At 42.8% G+C, this 17,683-nt stretch overlaps 1 protein-coding gene across 1 annotated transcript in view; it reads left to right on the plus strand.

Moving 5' to 3' along the window:
* The window catches only part of LOC137257847 (calpain-A-like), a 34,583-nt gene extending 17,199 nt beyond the window's left edge, over positions 1–17,384 (plus strand). The window contains exons 5-11 of the mRNA XM_067795332.1: positions 311–479; positions 1,359–1,439; positions 2,424–2,512; positions 4,930–5,102; positions 9,308–9,424; positions 16,246–16,382; positions 17,169–17,384. Coding sequence (XP_067651433.1) covers positions 311–479; positions 1,359–1,439; positions 2,424–2,512; positions 4,930–5,102; positions 9,308–9,424; positions 16,246–16,382; positions 17,169–17,384 — 982 coding nt within the window. The remainder of the gene's footprint in view (positions 1–310; positions 480–1,358; positions 1,440–2,423; positions 2,513–4,929; positions 5,103–9,307; positions 9,425–16,245; positions 16,383–17,168) is intronic.
* The last annotated feature ends 299 nt before the right edge of the window (positions 17,385–17,683 follow it).

Consider the following 17,683-nt stretch of genomic DNA (forward strand, 5'->3'; position numbering starts at 1 on the left):
TAATCTTCATATGTCTGTTATGACATGATCTGAAGGAGGTCACATTTACACGTATCTGTTGTGACATGACCTGAAGGTGTTGATATCTCCCAGTGTCTGTTGTGACATGTCCTGAAGGGGTGACATCTCCAAGTATCAGTTATGTCATGTCCTGAAGGTGGTGATATCTACATATATGTATGTTGTGACATGACCTGAGTGTAGTCTGAAATGGAACATGTGTTACATTTGACAACTTTCCTTTGTTTTCAAGTAATTTTGTAGATGGTATGTGAGTTCAAGTGATTTTTTTGTTTTGTCATGGTTGCAGACTGCATGGGTCCTACGAGGCCCTGGAGGGAGGTCAAACAATGGATGCCCTGGTGGATCTGACAGGTGGGCTAGCGGAGAGGTACGAGCTTGAGGAATATAACCCAAACATGTTCAGACAGATCCTTCGAGCGCACAAGACAGGAGCCTTCATTGCCTGCTCCAAGAAGGTATCTGTGTTCAAGTTTGTGTGTATCTGTGTGCATGTTTGTGTGTATCTGCGTTCAAGTTTGTGTGTATCTGTGTGTTCACGTTTGTGTGTATCTGTGTGAAAACCTCTCTGTTTATCTGGTTACCTCTGTGTTTGTCTGTGTGTTCACCTCTTTCTTTGTGTGTTCAATTCTGTATTTTTCTCTGTTCATCTGTTTATCTGTGTGTTCACCTCAGTGTGTATCAGTCTTCACCTCGGTATTTTGTGTGTGTTCTGTGTTTATCTCTGTATACCTTCTGTGTTTTTCTGTGTTCACCTCTGTTTATTTCTGTGTTCATTTCTGTGTTTATCTCTGTTCATCTGTTTATCTGTGTATTTACCTCTGTGTTTATCTGTGTGTTCACCCCGTGTTTATTTCTGTTTACCTTTGTGGATATCTGTGTTTTCACTTTTATTTTATAACTGTGTTTATGTCTGTTCACCTCTGTGTTTATGTGTTCACCTCTGTTTAACTCTGTTCACCTCAGTATCTGTGTGTTCATTTGTGTGTTTTGCTGTTCTCTGTATTTATCTCTGTTCACCTGTGTTTATATGTGTTTTCGCCACTGTGTTTATCTGTTCACTTCTGTATGTATCTATGTGTTCACCTCTGTTTATCTGTGTGTTCAGCGCTCTGTATGACTGGATGTGCACCAATGTTTATCTTTGTCTTCATTTCTGTGTTTTCTGTGTGTTCACCACTCTTTTTGACTGGATGTTCACCTCTGTATTTATGTGTTCTTGTGTGTGTCAGTGTTCATCCATGAGTTCGTCACTGACTGGATTTCTCGAACATTAATTAACTTCTTGTTGGCATGGATTCAAGTTTCACCTGAACAATGTTTTAACTTGTTGCCAGGGAGATTGGAAGAGTGGGAACATGGCAGATGCTAACGGTCTCGTCTCGGGTCATGCATACACAATCACAGGAATCAGAAAGGTAGGTTTGGACAACTCAAGTGGAATGGTAATATCTCATTGATTTAAATTACTGAGGAATTCTCTTTCTCCTGTCCTGAGAGATTTCATGTTATTTTACACCTGTTATGTGTATAGGAGAAAACACACTTCCCCCTCCGGTTTTACATTGTCTACCAAAGCCAAGGAGAAGTGTTTTCTCTGTCATATATACCATCAACGATAGATAATTACAATGTAGATGATCATTTAATGAAGCTACATAACAATAACTGAAGCGCACGTACAATCACTTTAATGACAGTAACTATAAGTAGATAATTTAACCGTTTCACCTTTGCCGGCCCAGTGGCCATGCGGAAGAGTGTCTGCCTGAGGAGGAAAGAATTGCAATTCCAATCCCTCTTCAGAAAACCTTTGTGTTGTGACTTTAATCTTGAATGATATTTTTCAATTCGTTTCAAACACTTATGAATCATAGAATGTTGAAGTTCATATAAACTTAGGAAAAGTAAAACCTGGGAAGAGGTCTTTCTAGTGAAAAGTAAAACCTGGGAAGAGGTCTTTCTAGTGAAAAGTAAAACCTGGGAAGAGGTCTTTCTAGTGAAAAGTAAAACATGTCCCTCCACAACAAAACAAGAGATGCCTAAGTATAGTAAGATGTCTCTGGGAAAACAAGAGATGCCTAATATATAGTGAGAAGCACACTTCAGGTTTATATGGAATGACCATCGATAACAGGCAATGAAAATAAGATACTGTTTAATCTCATAATAACATGCAAGAGGAATATGATGTGAACCATCAGATCATCTCATCTTTTATTATCAAGATGCTCACAGTTAATAGCTTGATGCTCATGATGATATCCCCTGAACTTTTTCAGTTAATGTCGGAACAGATTGTCAGCTCATGTGAGTGTCACTTTTCAGTCACACTTGGTAAAACTTGACAGTTAGCTCTTTTTTTAAAGGATATGTTATTGCCCAGCTTGCACTGTTTTCAGATTGGCCACCAGATGGGTGAGGAGAAGCTGGTTAGGATCCGGAACCCATGGGGTGACGCTACTGAGTGGAAGGGGTCATGGAGTGACAAGTACGGCAACAGTACTAGATCAACCTAGAGTCCCTATGTGAAATATGTTACAGTTTCTCAGTAAAGCACTGACTCAAACACTGTGTTGCATTTGACCACATTCTCAAGGGCATCATACAGTCATCTTGCTTGATTGTCTATCCTTGAGACCCATATGACAGTTTTCACCTTGTGTGTGTCCGGCTAATCTAGTTGTCCATCACTGCATGTGGAAGTTCCCTGTTTCCCCTGCAAGTACCTGCTGCCTGTTTCACTGTATCCCCCAGCAAGTACCTACTCCCTGTTTCCCCAAGGAAAGACCTGCTTACTGTTTCCTCCAGCAAATACCTGCTCCCTGTTCCCCCAGCAAGTACCTGCTCCCTGTTTCCCCCAGCAAGTACCTGCTTACTGTTTCCCCCAGCAAGTACCTGCTCCCTGTTTCCCCCTGCAAGTACCTGCTCACTCTTCCCCTAGCAAGTACCTGCTCCCTGTTTCCCTCTCCCATTCGTGCACCTTTTTCCCTGTATCCCCCAGCAAGTACCTGCTCCCTGTTTCCTCTAGCAAGCACCTGCTCCCTATTTTCCTTAATGCCCCAGCAAGTGCCAGGCCCGTTTCCCTGTTTCCCCCAGCAAGTACCTGCTCCCTGTTTCCCCCAGGAAGTACCTACTCCCTGCTTTCCCCAGCAAGTACCTGCTCCCTTTTTCCCTTTATCCCCCAGCAAGTACCTGCTCCCTGTTACCCCTGCAAGTACCTGTCCCCTGTTTCTCTCAGCAAGTACCTGCTCCCTGTTTTACCCTGCAAGTACCTGCTCCCTGTTTCCCCCAGCAAGTACCTGCTCCCTGTATCCCCCAGCAAGTACCTGCTCCCTGTTTCCTCTAGCAAGCACCTGTTCCCTTTTTCCCTTAATGCCCCAGCAAGTACCAGGCCCATTTCCCTGTTTCCCCCAGCAAGTACCTGCTCCCTGTTTCCCCCAGGAAGTACCTACTCCCTGCTTTCCCCAGCAAGTACCTGCTCCCTTTTTCCCTTTATCCCCCAGCAAGTACCTGCTCCCTGTTACCCCTGCAAGTACCTGTCCCCTGTTTCTCTCAGCAAGTACCTGCTCCCTGTTTTGCCCTGCAAGTACCTGCTCCCTGTTTCCCCCAGCAAGTACCTGCTCCCTGTTTCCCCCAGCAAGTACCTGCTCCCTGTTTCCCTTTTATACCCCCAGCATGTAATATAGGGATATAGTCAACACCTTGTCTGTCCGTCCATCCGCCCGTCCTTTGTCCGTTCCTCTGTAATCATTTTGCTTCTGGAGCATAACTCAGAAACCATTCAATATTTTTAGACCAAACTTGATAGAAATAATAATCTCAACCTATAGTTGTGCCTTTTGCTATTTACAGAGTTTTTGCATTTTTTTTTTTTTTTTTCCATGGAACATTTTGGTGTTAGTCTGATGGTGGGGTGGGCTTCGTTTCCGGAGCAGAACTCAAAAACTGTTCAGTATTTTTCTGCAAAAGTTTGTAGATATATCAATCAGAACCTGAAGTGGTGCCTTTTGCTATTTACAGGTTTTTGTGATTTATTATTGTTTTGGTTTCCATGGAAACGTTTCGGACATGGTCTCAAAAGTGAGAGGTGTGTTTCGTTTCCGGAGTAGAACTCAAAAACTTTTTAATATCTGTCAGTAAAACTTGGCAGATATGTGTGGCAGACCAAAAGTGGTGCCTTTTGCTATTTACAGGTTTTTGTGATTTATTATTGTTTTGGTTTCCATGGAAACGTTTCGGACTTAGTCTCAAAATGGAGGGATGGGCTTCGTTTCTGGAACTCAAAAACCATTCAATGTTTTTCTGTGAAACTTGGTAGATATATCTATCAGAACCTATAGTGTTGCCTTTAGCTATATAGAGGATCTTGTGAGTTATTATTTTCTCGGTTTCCATGGAAATGTTTTGGACCTAGTTGGAAAAGTGAGAGGTGTGTTTCATTTCCAGAGCAGAACTCAAAAACTTCTTAAAATCTTTTAGTAAAACTTACAAGATATGTGTAGCAGACCCCAAAGTGGTGCCTTTTGGTTTTTAAAGGTTTTTGTGATGTATTATTTTCTTGGTTTCCATGGAAACGTTTCGGAGCACAAGTTCCCAGAGCACAAGTCGAAAACCATTTGATATCTTTCAACAGATCTTGACAGATATATGAGACAGATCTTGAAATTGTGACTTTGCTGGTTACAGATATATGGCATTTATAATTTTCATGAATTCCATGGAAACATTTCAAACTTAGTCTAAAAAACAATGAGTGACTGTCAGATTATTTGTCCTTTCAAACATGTGGGGACTGGGGGAATATATCATCTTCTGATGACTCTTGTCGTATATGGTCCCTGTTTCCACCAATCCATATACACTCCTTGATTTCCACTTGTCATGTATTGCTCCTATTTTTTCCAGTGATGTCAACTGGGAGTGGGTGGATGATGACACCAAGGATAGTCTAGGACTTGAGTCCCGAGATGACGGAGAATTCTGGATGTCCTTTAAGGACTTTTGTCGCCATTTCCAAGAAGTGACAATCTGCCTGACTGGTCCTGACTTTGATGGAGACAGTGTGTCTGACAGTGCAGGTAGGGATGTGTGACCCTGGATGCTGGATACACAGTACAGAACAACAGGATGAACAGGATCAGGTGCAAATATGCAACATGCAAACAACAAACATGATGACATGAAACATGATTTTAATCCGTCTATTAGAAGAGATCAAGGGTATTACATCCCCTCAGCTTACAACCACTGTATCCACAAATAATTTTCTGCTCCACCCACATTGGCTTCTCATCAACCTCCCAAACTGACCTCTGGTTTCCCACTAAGCAATCCCCAGCCAACTTGACTTGTGCCTCCTTAACTTCCTTTCACCTGTTGTCATGGTAATCCCACTCATCTCATTTCGTTTTCTTAACCTCAGCATCATGTCACTGTAGCTCATCATGATGTCATTGCAGCTCATCATCATGTCATTGCAGCTCATTATGATGTCATTGTAGCTCATCATCATGTCATTGTAACTCATCATCATGTATTTGTAGCTCATCATCATGTCATTGTAACTCATCATCATGTATTTGCAGCTCATCATCATGTCATTGTAACTCATCATCATGTATTTGTAGCTCATCATCATGTCATTGCAGCTCATCATCATGTATTTGCAGCTCATCATCATCTCATTGTAACTCATCATCATGTATTTGTAGCTCATCATCATGTCATTGCAGCTCATTATGATGTCATTGTAGCTCATCATCATGTCATCGTAGCTCATCATCATGTCATTGTAGCTCATCATCATGTCATTGTAACTCATCATTATGTCATTGTAACTCATCATCATGTATTTGTAACTCATCATCATGTCATTGTAACTCACTATCATGTATTTGTAGCTCATCATCATGTCATTGCAGCTCATCATCATGTCATTGTAGCTCATCATCATGTCATCGTAGCTCATCATCATGTCATTGTAGCTCATCATCATGTCATTGTAACTCATCATTATGTCATTGTAACTCATCATCATGTATTTGTAACTCATCATCATGTCATTGTAACTCACTATCATGTAATTGTAGCTCATCATCATGTCATTGTAGCTCATCATCATGTCATTATAGCTCATCATCATGTCATCACACCTCATCATCATGTCATTGTAGCTCATCATCATGTATTTGTAACTCATTATCATGTCATTGTAACTCATTATCATGTCATTGTAACTCATCATCATGTCATTGTAACTCATCATCATGTCATTGTAACTCATCATCATGTCATTGTAGCTCATCATCATCTCATTGTAACTCATCATCATGTATTTGTAGCTCATCATCATGTCATTGCAGCTCATTATGATGTCATTGTAACTCATCATCATGTCATTGTAGCTCATCATAATGTCATTGTAGCCAATCATCATGTCATTGTAGCTCATCATGTCATTGTAGATCATCATCATGTCATTGTAGCTCATCATCATGTATTTGTAGCTCATCATGTCATTGTAGCTCATCATGTCATTGTAGCCAATCATCATGTCATTGTAACTCATCATCATGTCATTGTAGCCAATCATCATGTCATTGTAACTCATCATCATGTATTTGTAGCTCATCATCATGTCATTGCAGCTCATTATGATGTCATTGTAACTCATCATCATGTCATTGTAGCTCATCATAATGTCATTGTAGCCAATCATCATGTCATTGTAGCTCATCATCATGTCATTGTAACTCATCATCATGTCATTGTAACTCATCATGTCATTGTAACTCATCATCATCCCATTGTAACTCATCATCATGTCATTGTAACTCATCATCATGTCATTGTAACTCACTATCATATCATTGTAGCTCATCATCATGTCATTATAGCTCATCATCATGTCATTGTAACTCATCATCATGTCATTGTAACTCATCATGTCATTGTAGCTCATCATCATGTCATTGTAACTCATCATCATGTCATTGTAACTCATCATCATGTCATTGTAGCTCATTATCATGTCATTGTAGCCAATCATCATGTCATTGTAGCTCATCATCATGTCATTGTAACTCATCATCATGTATTTGTAGCTCATCATGTCATCATACCTCATCATCATGTCATTGTAACTCATCATCATGTCATTGTAACTCATCATCATGTATTTGTAGCTCATTATGATGTCATTGTAGCTTATCATCATGTCATTGTAGCTCATCATCATGTCATTGGAGCTCATGATCATGTCATTGTAGCTCATCATCATGTCATTGTAGCTCATCATCATGTATTTGTAGCTCATCATGTCATCATACCTCATCATCATGTCATTGTCGCTCATCATCATGTCATTGTAACTCATCATCATGTATTTGTAGCTCATTATGATGTCATTGTAGCTTATCATCATGTATTTGTAGCTCATCATCATGTCATTGCAGCTCATTATGATGTCATTGTAACTCATCATCATGTATTTGTAGCTCATTATCATGTCATTGTAGCTCATCATCATGTCATTGTAGCTTATCATCATGTCATTGTAGCTCATGATCATGTCATTGTAACTCATCATGTCATTGTAGCTCATCGTTATGTCATTGTCGCTCATCATCATGTTATTGTAGCCAATCATCATGTCATTGTAACTCATCATCAGGTCATTGTAACTCATCATCATGTCATTGTAACTCATCATCATGTCATTGTAGCTCATCATCATCTCATTGTAGCCAATCATCTTGTCATTGTAGCCAATCATCATGTCATTGTAGCTCATCATGTCATTGTAGCTTATCATCATGTCATTGTAGCCAATCATCATGTCATTGTAGCTCATCATCATGTCATTGTAACTCATCATCATGTCATTGTAACTCATCATCATGTCATTGTAGCCAATCATCATATCATTGTAGCTCATCATCATGTCATTGTAACTCATCATCATGTCATTGTAACTCATCATGTCATTGTAACTCATCATCATCTCATTGTAGCTCATCATCATGTCATTGTAACTCATCATCATGTCATTGTATCTCACTATCATGTCATTGTAGCTCATCATCATGTCATTGTAGCTCATCATCATGTCATTGTAGCTCATCATCATGTCATTGTAGCTCATCATGTCATCATACCTCATCATCATATCATTGTAGCTCATCATGTCATTGTAACTCATCATCATGTCATTGTAGCTCATCATCATGTCATTGTAGCTTGTCATCATGTCATTGTAGCCAATCATCATGTCATTGTAACTCATCATCATGTCATTGTAACTCATCATCATGTCATTGTAACTCATCATCATGTCATTGCAGCTCATCATCATGTCATTGTAGCTCATCATCATGTCATTGTAGCTTATCATCATGTCATTGTAGCTCATCATCATGTCATTATAGCCAATCATCATGTTATTGTAGCCAATCATCATGTCATTGTAACTCATCATCATGTCATTGTAACTCATCATCATGTCATTGTAACTCATCATCATGTCATTGCAGCTCATCATCATGTCATTGTAGCTCATCATCATGTCATTGTAGCTCATCATCATGTCATTATAGCCAATCATCATGTTATTGTAGCCAATCATCATGTCATTGTAGCTTATCATCATGTCATTGTAGCTCATCATCATGTCATTGTAACTCATCATCATGTCATTGTAGCTCATCATCATGTATTTATCATCATGTCATTGTAGCTCATCATCATGTCATTGTAGCTCATCATGTCATTGTAGCTCATCATGTCATTGTAACTCATCATCATGTCATTGTAGCTCATCATCATGTCATTGTAGCTCATCATCATGTCATTGTAGCCAATCATCATGTCATTGTAGCTCATCATCATGTCATTGTAACTCATCATCATGTCATTGTAGCTCATTATCATGTCATTGTAGCCAATCATCATGTCATTGTAACTCATCATCATGTCATTGTAACTCATCATGTCATTGTAGCTCATCATCATGTCATTGTAGCTCATCATCATGTCAGTTATTATTGCATTATTATTGCATTATCATATCTGGTATATATAGTGGTGTACCCCATCATTCCCCCCCCACATGCTTGAAAACGATATAAAATCCTATACTGAAACGTCGCAGTTGTTAAAATACAGAAGTTGATCATCCATAAAGTTGTGTTGTCTCTAAACTCAAAACTTCTAGAATGACACTCAAAGAAACCCAGAATTTTATGATTGGCAGATCCTTTATTGTCTTATGGTGCTTGATTTTCAGGTCACTTTGTAAGCCTTGGTGGAGGTTGGGAAGATGGTGTGAATGCTGGAGGATCACGCAATGACCTCAAGCTATTTGCTACCAACCCACAGTATCTTCTCACTCTCACACACCCAGGTATGCTTGTTGGTATTTAACAATGAAAGTGATGGTAGACATTTGGCTTGATGTATTGAGTTCCATTGTGTGGAGTAGAACTAAAGAAAATTTAGTTAGAGCCTAGCTCGAGGGGATGGGCTAAGCTTGCCTCTAGGTACCATTGTAAGCCTAGTTCTAGCATTGCAGATTAGCTGTAGTTCTCTCTCTAAGCCTAGCTCTAAGATCCAGTAAGAGCCTAGTTCTAGGTGCTGCTGTAAGCCAAGTTCAAGGATGAAGTAAAAATACTGTTTCTTGTGCTAGTGTAAGTCTATTTCTAATGAATCCTAGTTTTAGATTCCAGTGTAAGGTAAGCTGTAGGTAGAGGTGTTGTGTTAGTCTAGTTAGTTGTGTTAGTCTTGAACACAGTGTTAGCCTAGGTTTTGGACACAGTGTTGGCCTAGGTCTTGGACACTTTGTTAGCCTAGGTATCCAAGACATTGTTAGCCCAGGTTGTGGACACAGTATTATCCTAGGCCTTGCACACAGTGTTAGCCTCGCCTAGCGTACAGTGTTAACCTAGGTATTGGATACAGTGTTGGCCTTGGTCTTGGGCACAGTGTTATCTCAGGTCTAGGGTACAGTGTTGGCCTAGGTCAAGGATACAGTGTTAGCTTAGGTCTAGGATACAGTGTTAGCCTAGGTCAAGGATACAGTGTTGGCCTAGGTCTAGGACAGAAATAACCTAGATTCCGTGTTAGCCTTGGTCTTGGACATAGTGTTAGCCTTAGCCTTGGGCACAGTGTTAGTCTGAGTCTAGCACTCAGTGTTAGTCTAGGTCTAGGATACAGTGTTAGCCTAGGTCTAGGATACAGTGTTAGTCTGAGTCTAGCACTCAGTGTTAGTCTAGGTCTAGGATACAGTATTAGTCTAGCTCTAGGATACAGTGTTAGTCTGAGTCTAGCACTCAGTGTTAGCCTAGGTCTAGGATACAGTGTTAACCTAGGTCTAGGATACAGTGTTAGTCTGAGTCTAGCACTCAGTGTTAGCCTAGGTCTAGGATACAGTGTTAGCCTTAGCCTTGGGCACAGTGTTAGTCTGAGTCTAGCACTCAGTGTTAGCCTAGGTTTAGGATACAGTGTTAGCCTAGGTCAAGGATACAGTGTTAGTCTGAGTCTAGCACTCAGTGTTAGTCTAGGTCTAGGATACAGTGTTAGCCTAGGTCTAGGATACAGTGTTAGTCTGAGTCTAGCACTCAGTGTTAGTCTAGCTCTAGGATACAGTGTTAGTCTAGGTCAATAACCTAGGTCTAGGATACAATGTTATCTGTCTTGGACACAGTTTTGGACTAGGCCTTGGACACAGTATTATGCTAGGTCACGGATACAGTGTTGGCCTAGGTCATGAACACATTGCCAGTGTTAGACTAGGTCTAGGTGGCAGTGTTAGTTTAGGTCTAGGTGCCAGTGTTAGTTTAGACCTAGGTGCCAGTGTTAGTCTAGGTCTAGGTGCCCAGTGTTAGTTTAGGTCTAGGTGCCAGTGTTAGTTTAGGTCTAGGTGCCAGTGCTAGTTTAGGTCTAGGTGCCCAGTGTTAGTTTAGGTCTAGGTGCCCAATGTTAGTCTAGGTCTAGGTGCCAGTGCTAGTTTAGGTCTAGGTGCCGGTGTTAGTCTAGGTCTAAGTGCCCAGTGTTAGTTTAGGTCTAGGTGCTAGAGCTAGTCTAGGTCTAGGTGCCAGTGCTAGTTTAGGTCTAGGTGCCAGTGTTAGTCTAGGTCTAGGTGCCAGTGTTAGTTTAGGTCTAGGTGCCAGTGTTAGTCTATGTCTAGGTGCCCAGTGTTAGTTTAGGTCTAGGTGCTAGTGTTAGTTTAGGTCTAGGTGCCAGTGTTAGTTTAGGTCTAGGTGCCAGTGTTAGTCTAGGTCTAGGTGCCAGTGTTAGTTTAGGTCTAGGTGCCAGTGTTAGTCTCGGTCTAGGTGCCAGTGTTAGTCTAGGTCTAGGTGCCAGTGCTAGTTTAGGTCTAGGTGCCAGTGTTAGTTTAGGTCTAGGTGCCAGTGTTAGTTTAGGTCTAGGTGCCAGTGCTAGTTTAGGTCTAGGTGCTAGTGTTAGTCTCGGTCTAGGTGCCAGTGTTAGTTTAGGTCTAGGTGCCAGTGTTAGTTTAGGTCTAGGTGCCAAGTTTAGGTCTAGGTGCCAGTGCTAGTTCAGGTCTAGGTGCCAGTGCTAGTTTAGGTCTAGGTGCCCAGTGTTAGTCTAGGTCTAGGTGCCCAGTGTTAGTCTAGGTCTAGGTGCCCAGTGCTAGTTTAGGTCTAGGTGCCCAGTGTTAGTCTAGGTCTAGGTGCCCAGTGTTAGTCTAGGTCTAGGTGCCCAGTGGTAGTTTAGGTCTAGGTGCCCAGTGCTAGTTTAGGTCAAGGTGCCAGTGTTAGTCTAGGTCTAGGTGCCAGTGTTAGTCTAGGTCTAGGTGCCAGTGCTAGTTTAGGTCTAGGTGCCCAGTGTTAGTTTAGGTCTAGGTGCCCAATGTTAGTCTAGGTCTAGGTGCCAGTGCTAGTTTAGGTCTAGGTGCCGGTGTTAGTCTAGGTCTAAGTGCCCAGTGTTAGTTTAGGTCTAGGTGCTAGAGCTAGTCTAGGTCTAGGTGCCAGTGTTAGTTTAGGTCTAGTTGCCAGTGTTAGTCTAGGTCTAGGTGCCAGTGTTAGTTTAGGTCTAGGTGCCAGTGTTAGTCTATGTCTAGGTGCCCAGTGTTAGTTTAGGTCTAGGTGCTAGTGTTAGTTTAGGTCTAGGTGCCAGTGTTAGTTTAGGTCTAGGTGCCAGTGTTAGTCTAGGTCTAGGTGCCAGTGTTAGATTAGGTCTAGGTGCCAGTGTTAGTCTCGGTCTAGGTGCCAGTGCTAGTCTAGGTCTAGGTGCCAGTGCTAGTTTAGGTCTAGGTGCCAGTGTTAGTTTAGGTCTAGGTGCCAGTGTTAGTTTAGGTCTAGGTGCCAGTGCTAGTTTAGGTCTAGGTGCTAGTGTTAGTCTCGGTCTAGGTGCCAGTGTTAGTTTAGGTCTAGGTGCCAGTGTTAGTTTAGGTCTAGGTGCCAAGTTTAGGTCTAGGTGCCAGTGCTAGTTCAGGTCTAGGTGCCAGTGCTAGTTTAGGTCTAGGTGCCCAGTGTTAGTCTAGGTCTAGGTGCCCAGTGTTAGTCTAGGTCTAGGTGCCCAGTGCTAGTTTAGGTCTAGGTGCCCAGTGTTAGTCTAGGTCTAGGTGCCCAGTGTTAGTCTAGGTCTAGGTGCCCAGTGGTAGTTTAGGTCTAGGTGCCCAGTGCTAGTTTAGGTCAAGGTGCCAGTGTTAGTCTAGGTCTAGGTGCCAGTGCTAGTTTAGGTCTAGGTGCCAGTGTTAGTTTAGACCTAGGTGCCAGTGTTAGTCTAGGTCTAGGTGCCAGTGTTAGTCTAGGTCTAGGTACCAGTGTTAGTCTAGGTCTAGGTGCCCAGTGTTAGTTTAGGTCTAGGTGCCAGTGTTTGTCTAGGTCTAGGTGCCAGTGTTAGTTTAGACCTAGGTGCCAGTGTTAGTTTAGACCTAGGTGCCAGTGTTAGTTTAGGTCTAGGCGCCCAGTGTTAGTTTAGGTCTAGGTGCCAGTGTTAGTTTAGGTCTAGGTGCCAGTGTTAGTCTAGGTCTAGGTGCCAGTGTTAGTCTAGGTCTAGGTGCCAGTGCTAGTTTAGGTCTAGGTGCCAGTGTTAGTTTAGGTCTAGGTGCCAGTGTTAGTCTAGGTCTAGGATACAGTGTTAGTCTAGGTCAATAACCTAGGTCTAGGATACAATGTTATCTGTCTTGGACACAGTTTTGGACTAGGCCTTGGACACAGTATTATGCTAGGTCACGGATACAGTGTTGGCCTAGGTCATGAACACATTGCCAGTGTTAGACTAGGTCTAGGTGGCAGTGTTAGTTTAGGTCTAGGTGCCAGTGTTAGTTTAGACCTAGGTGCCAGTGTTAGTCTAGGTCTAGGTGCCCAGTGTTAGTTTAGGTCTAGGTGCCAGTGTTAGTTTAGGTCTAGGTGCCAGTGTTAGTTTAGACCTAGGTGCCAGTGTTAGTTTAGACCTAGGTGCCAGTGTTAGTTTAGGTCTAGGCGCCCAGTGTTAGTTTAGGTCTAGGTGCCAGTGTTAGTTTAGGTCTAGGTGCCAGTGTTAGTCTAGGTCTAGGTGCCAGTGTTAGTCTAGGTCTAGGTGCCAGTGCTAGTTTAGGTCTAGGTGCCAGTGTTAGTTTAGGTCTAGGTGCCAGTGTTAGTCTAGGTCTAGGTGCCAGTGTTAGTCTAGGTCTAGGTGCCAGTGCTAGTTTAGGTCTAGGTGCCCAGTGTTAGTTTAGGTCTAGGTGCCCAGTGTTAGTCTAGGTCTAGGTGCCAGTGCTAGTTTAGGTCTAGGTGCCGGTGTTAGTCTACGTCTAGGTGCCCAGTGTTAGTTTAGGTCTAGGTGCCAGTGTTAGTTTAGGTCTAGGTGCCAGTGTTAGTCTAGGTCTAGGTGCCCAGTGTTAGTCTAGGTCTAGGTGCCCAGTGCTAGTTTAGGTCTAGGTGCCAGTGTTAGTTTAGGTCTAGGTGCCAGTGTTAGTCTAGGTCTAGGTGCCAGTGTTAGTCTAGGTCTAGGTGCCAGTGCTAGTTTAGGTCTAGGTGCCCAGTGTTAGTTTAGGTCTAGGTGCCCAATGTTAGTCTAGGTCTAGGTGCCAGTGCTAGTTTAGGTCTAGGTGCCGGTGTTAGTCTAGGTCTAAGTGCCCAGTGTTAGTTTAGGTCTAGGTGCTAGAGCTAGTCTAGGTCTAGGTGCCAGTGCTAGTTTAGGTCTAGGTGCCAGTGTTAGTCTAGGTCTAGGTGCCAGTGTTAGTTTAGGTCTAGGTGCCAGTGTTAGTCTATGTCTAGGTGCCCAGTGTTAGTTTAGGTCTAGGTGCTAGTGTTAGTTTAGGTCTAGGTGCCAGTGTTAGTTTAGGTCTAGGTGCCAGTGTTAGTCTAGGTCTAGGTGCCAGTGTTAGTTTAGGTCTAGGTGCCAGTGTTAGTCTCGGTCTAGGTGCCAGTGTTAGTCTAGGTCTAGGTGCCAGTGCTAGTTTAGGTCTAGGTGCCAGTGTTAGTTTAGGTCTAGGTGCCAGTGTTAGTTTAGGTCTAGGTGCCAGTGCTAGTTTAGGTCTAGGTGCTAGTGTTAGTCTCGATCTAGGTGCCAGTGTTAGTTTAGGTCTAGGTGCCAGTGTTAGTTTAGGTCTAGGTGCCAAGTTTAGGTCTAGGTGCCAGTGCTAGTTCAGGTCTAGGTGCCAGTGCTAGTTTAGGTCTAGGTGCCCAGTGTTAGTCTAGGTCTAGGTGCCCAGTGTTAGTCTAGGTCTAGGTGCCCAGTGCTAGTTTAGGTCTAGGTGCCCAGTGTTAGTCTAGGTCTAGGTGCCCAGTGTTAGTCTAGGTCTAGGTGCCCAGTGGTAGTTTAGGTCTAGGTGCCCAGTGCTAGTTTAGGTCAAGGTGCCAGTGTTAGTCTAGGTCTAGGTGCCAGTGTTAGTCTAGGTCTAGGTGCCAGTGTTAGTCTAGGTCTAGGTGCCCAGTGTTAGTTTAGGTCTAGGTGCCCAATGTTAGTCTAGGTCTAGGTGCCAGTGCTAGTTTAGGTCTAGGTGCCGGTGTTAGTCTAGGTCTAAGTGCCCAGTGTTAGTTTAGGTCTAGGTGCTAGAGCTAGTCTAGGTCTAGGTGCCAGTGCTAGTTTAGGTCTAGTTGCCAGTGTTAGTCTAGGTCTAGGTGCCAGTGTTAGTTTAGGTCTAGGTGCCAGTGTTAGTCTATGTCTAGGTGCCCAGTGTTAGTTTAGGTCTAGGTGCTAGTGTTAGTTTAGGTCTAGGTGCCAGTGTTAGTTTAGGTCTAGGTGCCAGTGTTAGTCTAGGTCTAGGTGCCAGTGTTAGTTTAGGTCTAGGTGCCAGTGTTAGTCTCGGTCTAGGTGCCAGTGTTAGTCTAGGTCTAGGTGCCAGTGCTAGTTTAGGTCTAGGTGCCAGTGTTAGTTTAGGTCTAGGTGCCAGTGTTAGTTTAGGTCTAGGTGCCAGTGCTAGTTTAGGTCTAGGTGCTAGTGTTAGTCTCGGTCTAGGTGCCAGTGTTAGTTTAGGTCTAGGTGCCAGTGTTAGTTTAGGTCTAGGTGCCAAGTTTAGGTCTAGGTGCCAGTGCTAGTTCAGGTCTAGGTGCCAGTGCTAGTTTAGGTCTAGGTGCCCAGTGTTAGTCTAGGTCTAGGTGCCCAGTGTTAGTCTAGGTCTAGGTGCCCAGTGCTAGTTTAGGTCTAGGTGCCCAGTGTTAGTCTAGGTCTAGGTGCCCAGTGTTAGTCTAGGTCTAGGTGCCCAGTGGTAGTTTAGGTCTAGGTGCCCAGTGCTAGTTTAGGTCAAGGTGCCAGTGTTAGTCTAGGTCTAGGTGCCAGTGCTAGTTTAGGTCTAGGTGCCAGTGTTAGTTTAGACCTAGGTGCCAGTGTTAGTCTAGGTCTAGGTGCCAGTGTTAGTCTAGGTCTAGGTACCAGTGTTAGTCTAGGTCTAGGTGCCCAGTGTTAGTTTAGGTCTAGGTGCCAGTGTTAGTCTAGGTCTAGGTGCCAGTGTTAGTTTAGACCTAGGTGCCAGTGTTAGTTTAGACCTAGGTGCCAGTGTTAGTTTAGGTCTAGGTGCCAGTGCTAGTTTAGGTCTAGGTGCCCAGTGTTAGTTTAGGTCTAGGTGCCAGTGTTAGTCTAGGTCTAGGTACCATTGCTGGTTTAGGTCTAGATGCCAGTGTAAGCCCTTGTGAAGATGGTCTGGTTCTTGTTTTGCAAGCAGCACTTAAATATGCAGTGGGCTTGTTTTGCTAATCCATATTCATGTTATGTTTATGTTTCATGAAGAAAACATGTTTATAAAACAAATTGCAATATCCCAATGTTGTCTCTGCCCAGATGACTTCAACCAGGACACAGATGATGCAGAGAGTGAGGGGAAGTGTAGCATCGTTATTGCCCTGATGCAGGAACACAAGGTTAACATCTGCAGTGTCAAGGACAAGCGCCTGCAGATTGGATTCATGCTCTACAAGGTGACTCTGAACTTCCTAGAGGAGAATGACTAAATAACTCTCTATTCCTGCAAGTAATACAGGCAACAATGTCTCTAGTCTCATGGGTTGACCTCAGTAGGATATCATAGTCACTTCTCTCTGGTTTCCTGGGTTGACCAAACTAGGATATCACAGTAACTTGTCTCTAGCCTCATGGGTTGACCTTCATAGGATATCACAGTAATTTGTCTTTAGTCTTATGGGTTGACAACAGTAGGATATCACAGTAACTTGTCTCTAGTCTCATGGGTTGACCAAACTAGGATATTACAGTAACTTGTCTCTAATCTCATGGCTTGACCTCAGTAGGATGTCACAGTAACTTGTCTCTAGTCTTGTGGGTTGACCTTCATAGGTTATCACAGTAACTTGTCTCTAGTCTCATGGGTTGATGACAGTAGGATATCACAGTAATTTAGTCCAAGGTTTTAAAGTATTGAAGCGAAGAGCTTGTTGTAGTGATGTTCTTGTGGGCTTGTTGGAGTGACTTGTTTAAACGATGTAATTATGGGCTTGTTGAAGTGATGTAATTATAGGTTTGTTGAGGTGATGTTATTGTGGCTTGTTAAAGCAATGTAATTGTGAGCTAGTCGAAGTGTTGTTATCATGGGCTTGTTGAAGTGATGTAATTATTGGCTTGTTGAAGTGATGTAATCGTGGGCATGTTGAAGTGATATTATTTATCATTGGCTTGTTGAAGTAATGATAATAATATGATGTGCATGTTGAGTACACAGACAATAATGTGGTGTGTGTGTTGGGCAGACTGAGAACGTTCAAGCCAGACTTCCAGCCAGACACTTCCGCTACCACCCGGACTGTGGGAAGTCAGGCGTGTACATCAATTATCGGGAGGTCAGTGGCAGATTTGAGCTGGACCCCGGTCATTATGTGATCATACCTTCCACATTCCTGCCAAACTGCTCAGCCAAGTTCATGTTGCGAGTGTATGGAGAGAAGTCATTCCACTTAGAAGGGTGAGTCATTTTGAAGTTGCCTAACATTTTTATGGTTGGAAGTTGTGGTACATTCATAAGACCTGTGAAAATACTTGTTCCTTGGAGATCCATTTTTTTTCTAGAATGTTCTCTGGGAGAGAAATTTGCAGGAGTTAGCACTTGCGTAGAACCCATTTATATAAAGCATGTGACGTATCAAACTTCTGACAGAGATCACCACACAGACTGTCCCTGTTTGTAATGCCAAGCAAACAATATGTTGCCATAGTTATCAGTGCAGAGTTCTGCTGTGCAGTATTCGTTTGGCTTTATGCCTTCAGT

The sequence above is a fragment of the Haliotis asinina genome, chromosome 1, assembly GCF_037392515.1.
Source record: "Haliotis asinina isolate JCU_RB_2024 chromosome 1, JCU_Hal_asi_v2, whole genome shotgun sequence".
NCBI classification, from domain to species: domain Eukaryota; kingdom Metazoa; phylum Mollusca; class Gastropoda; order Lepetellida; family Haliotidae; genus Haliotis; species Haliotis asinina.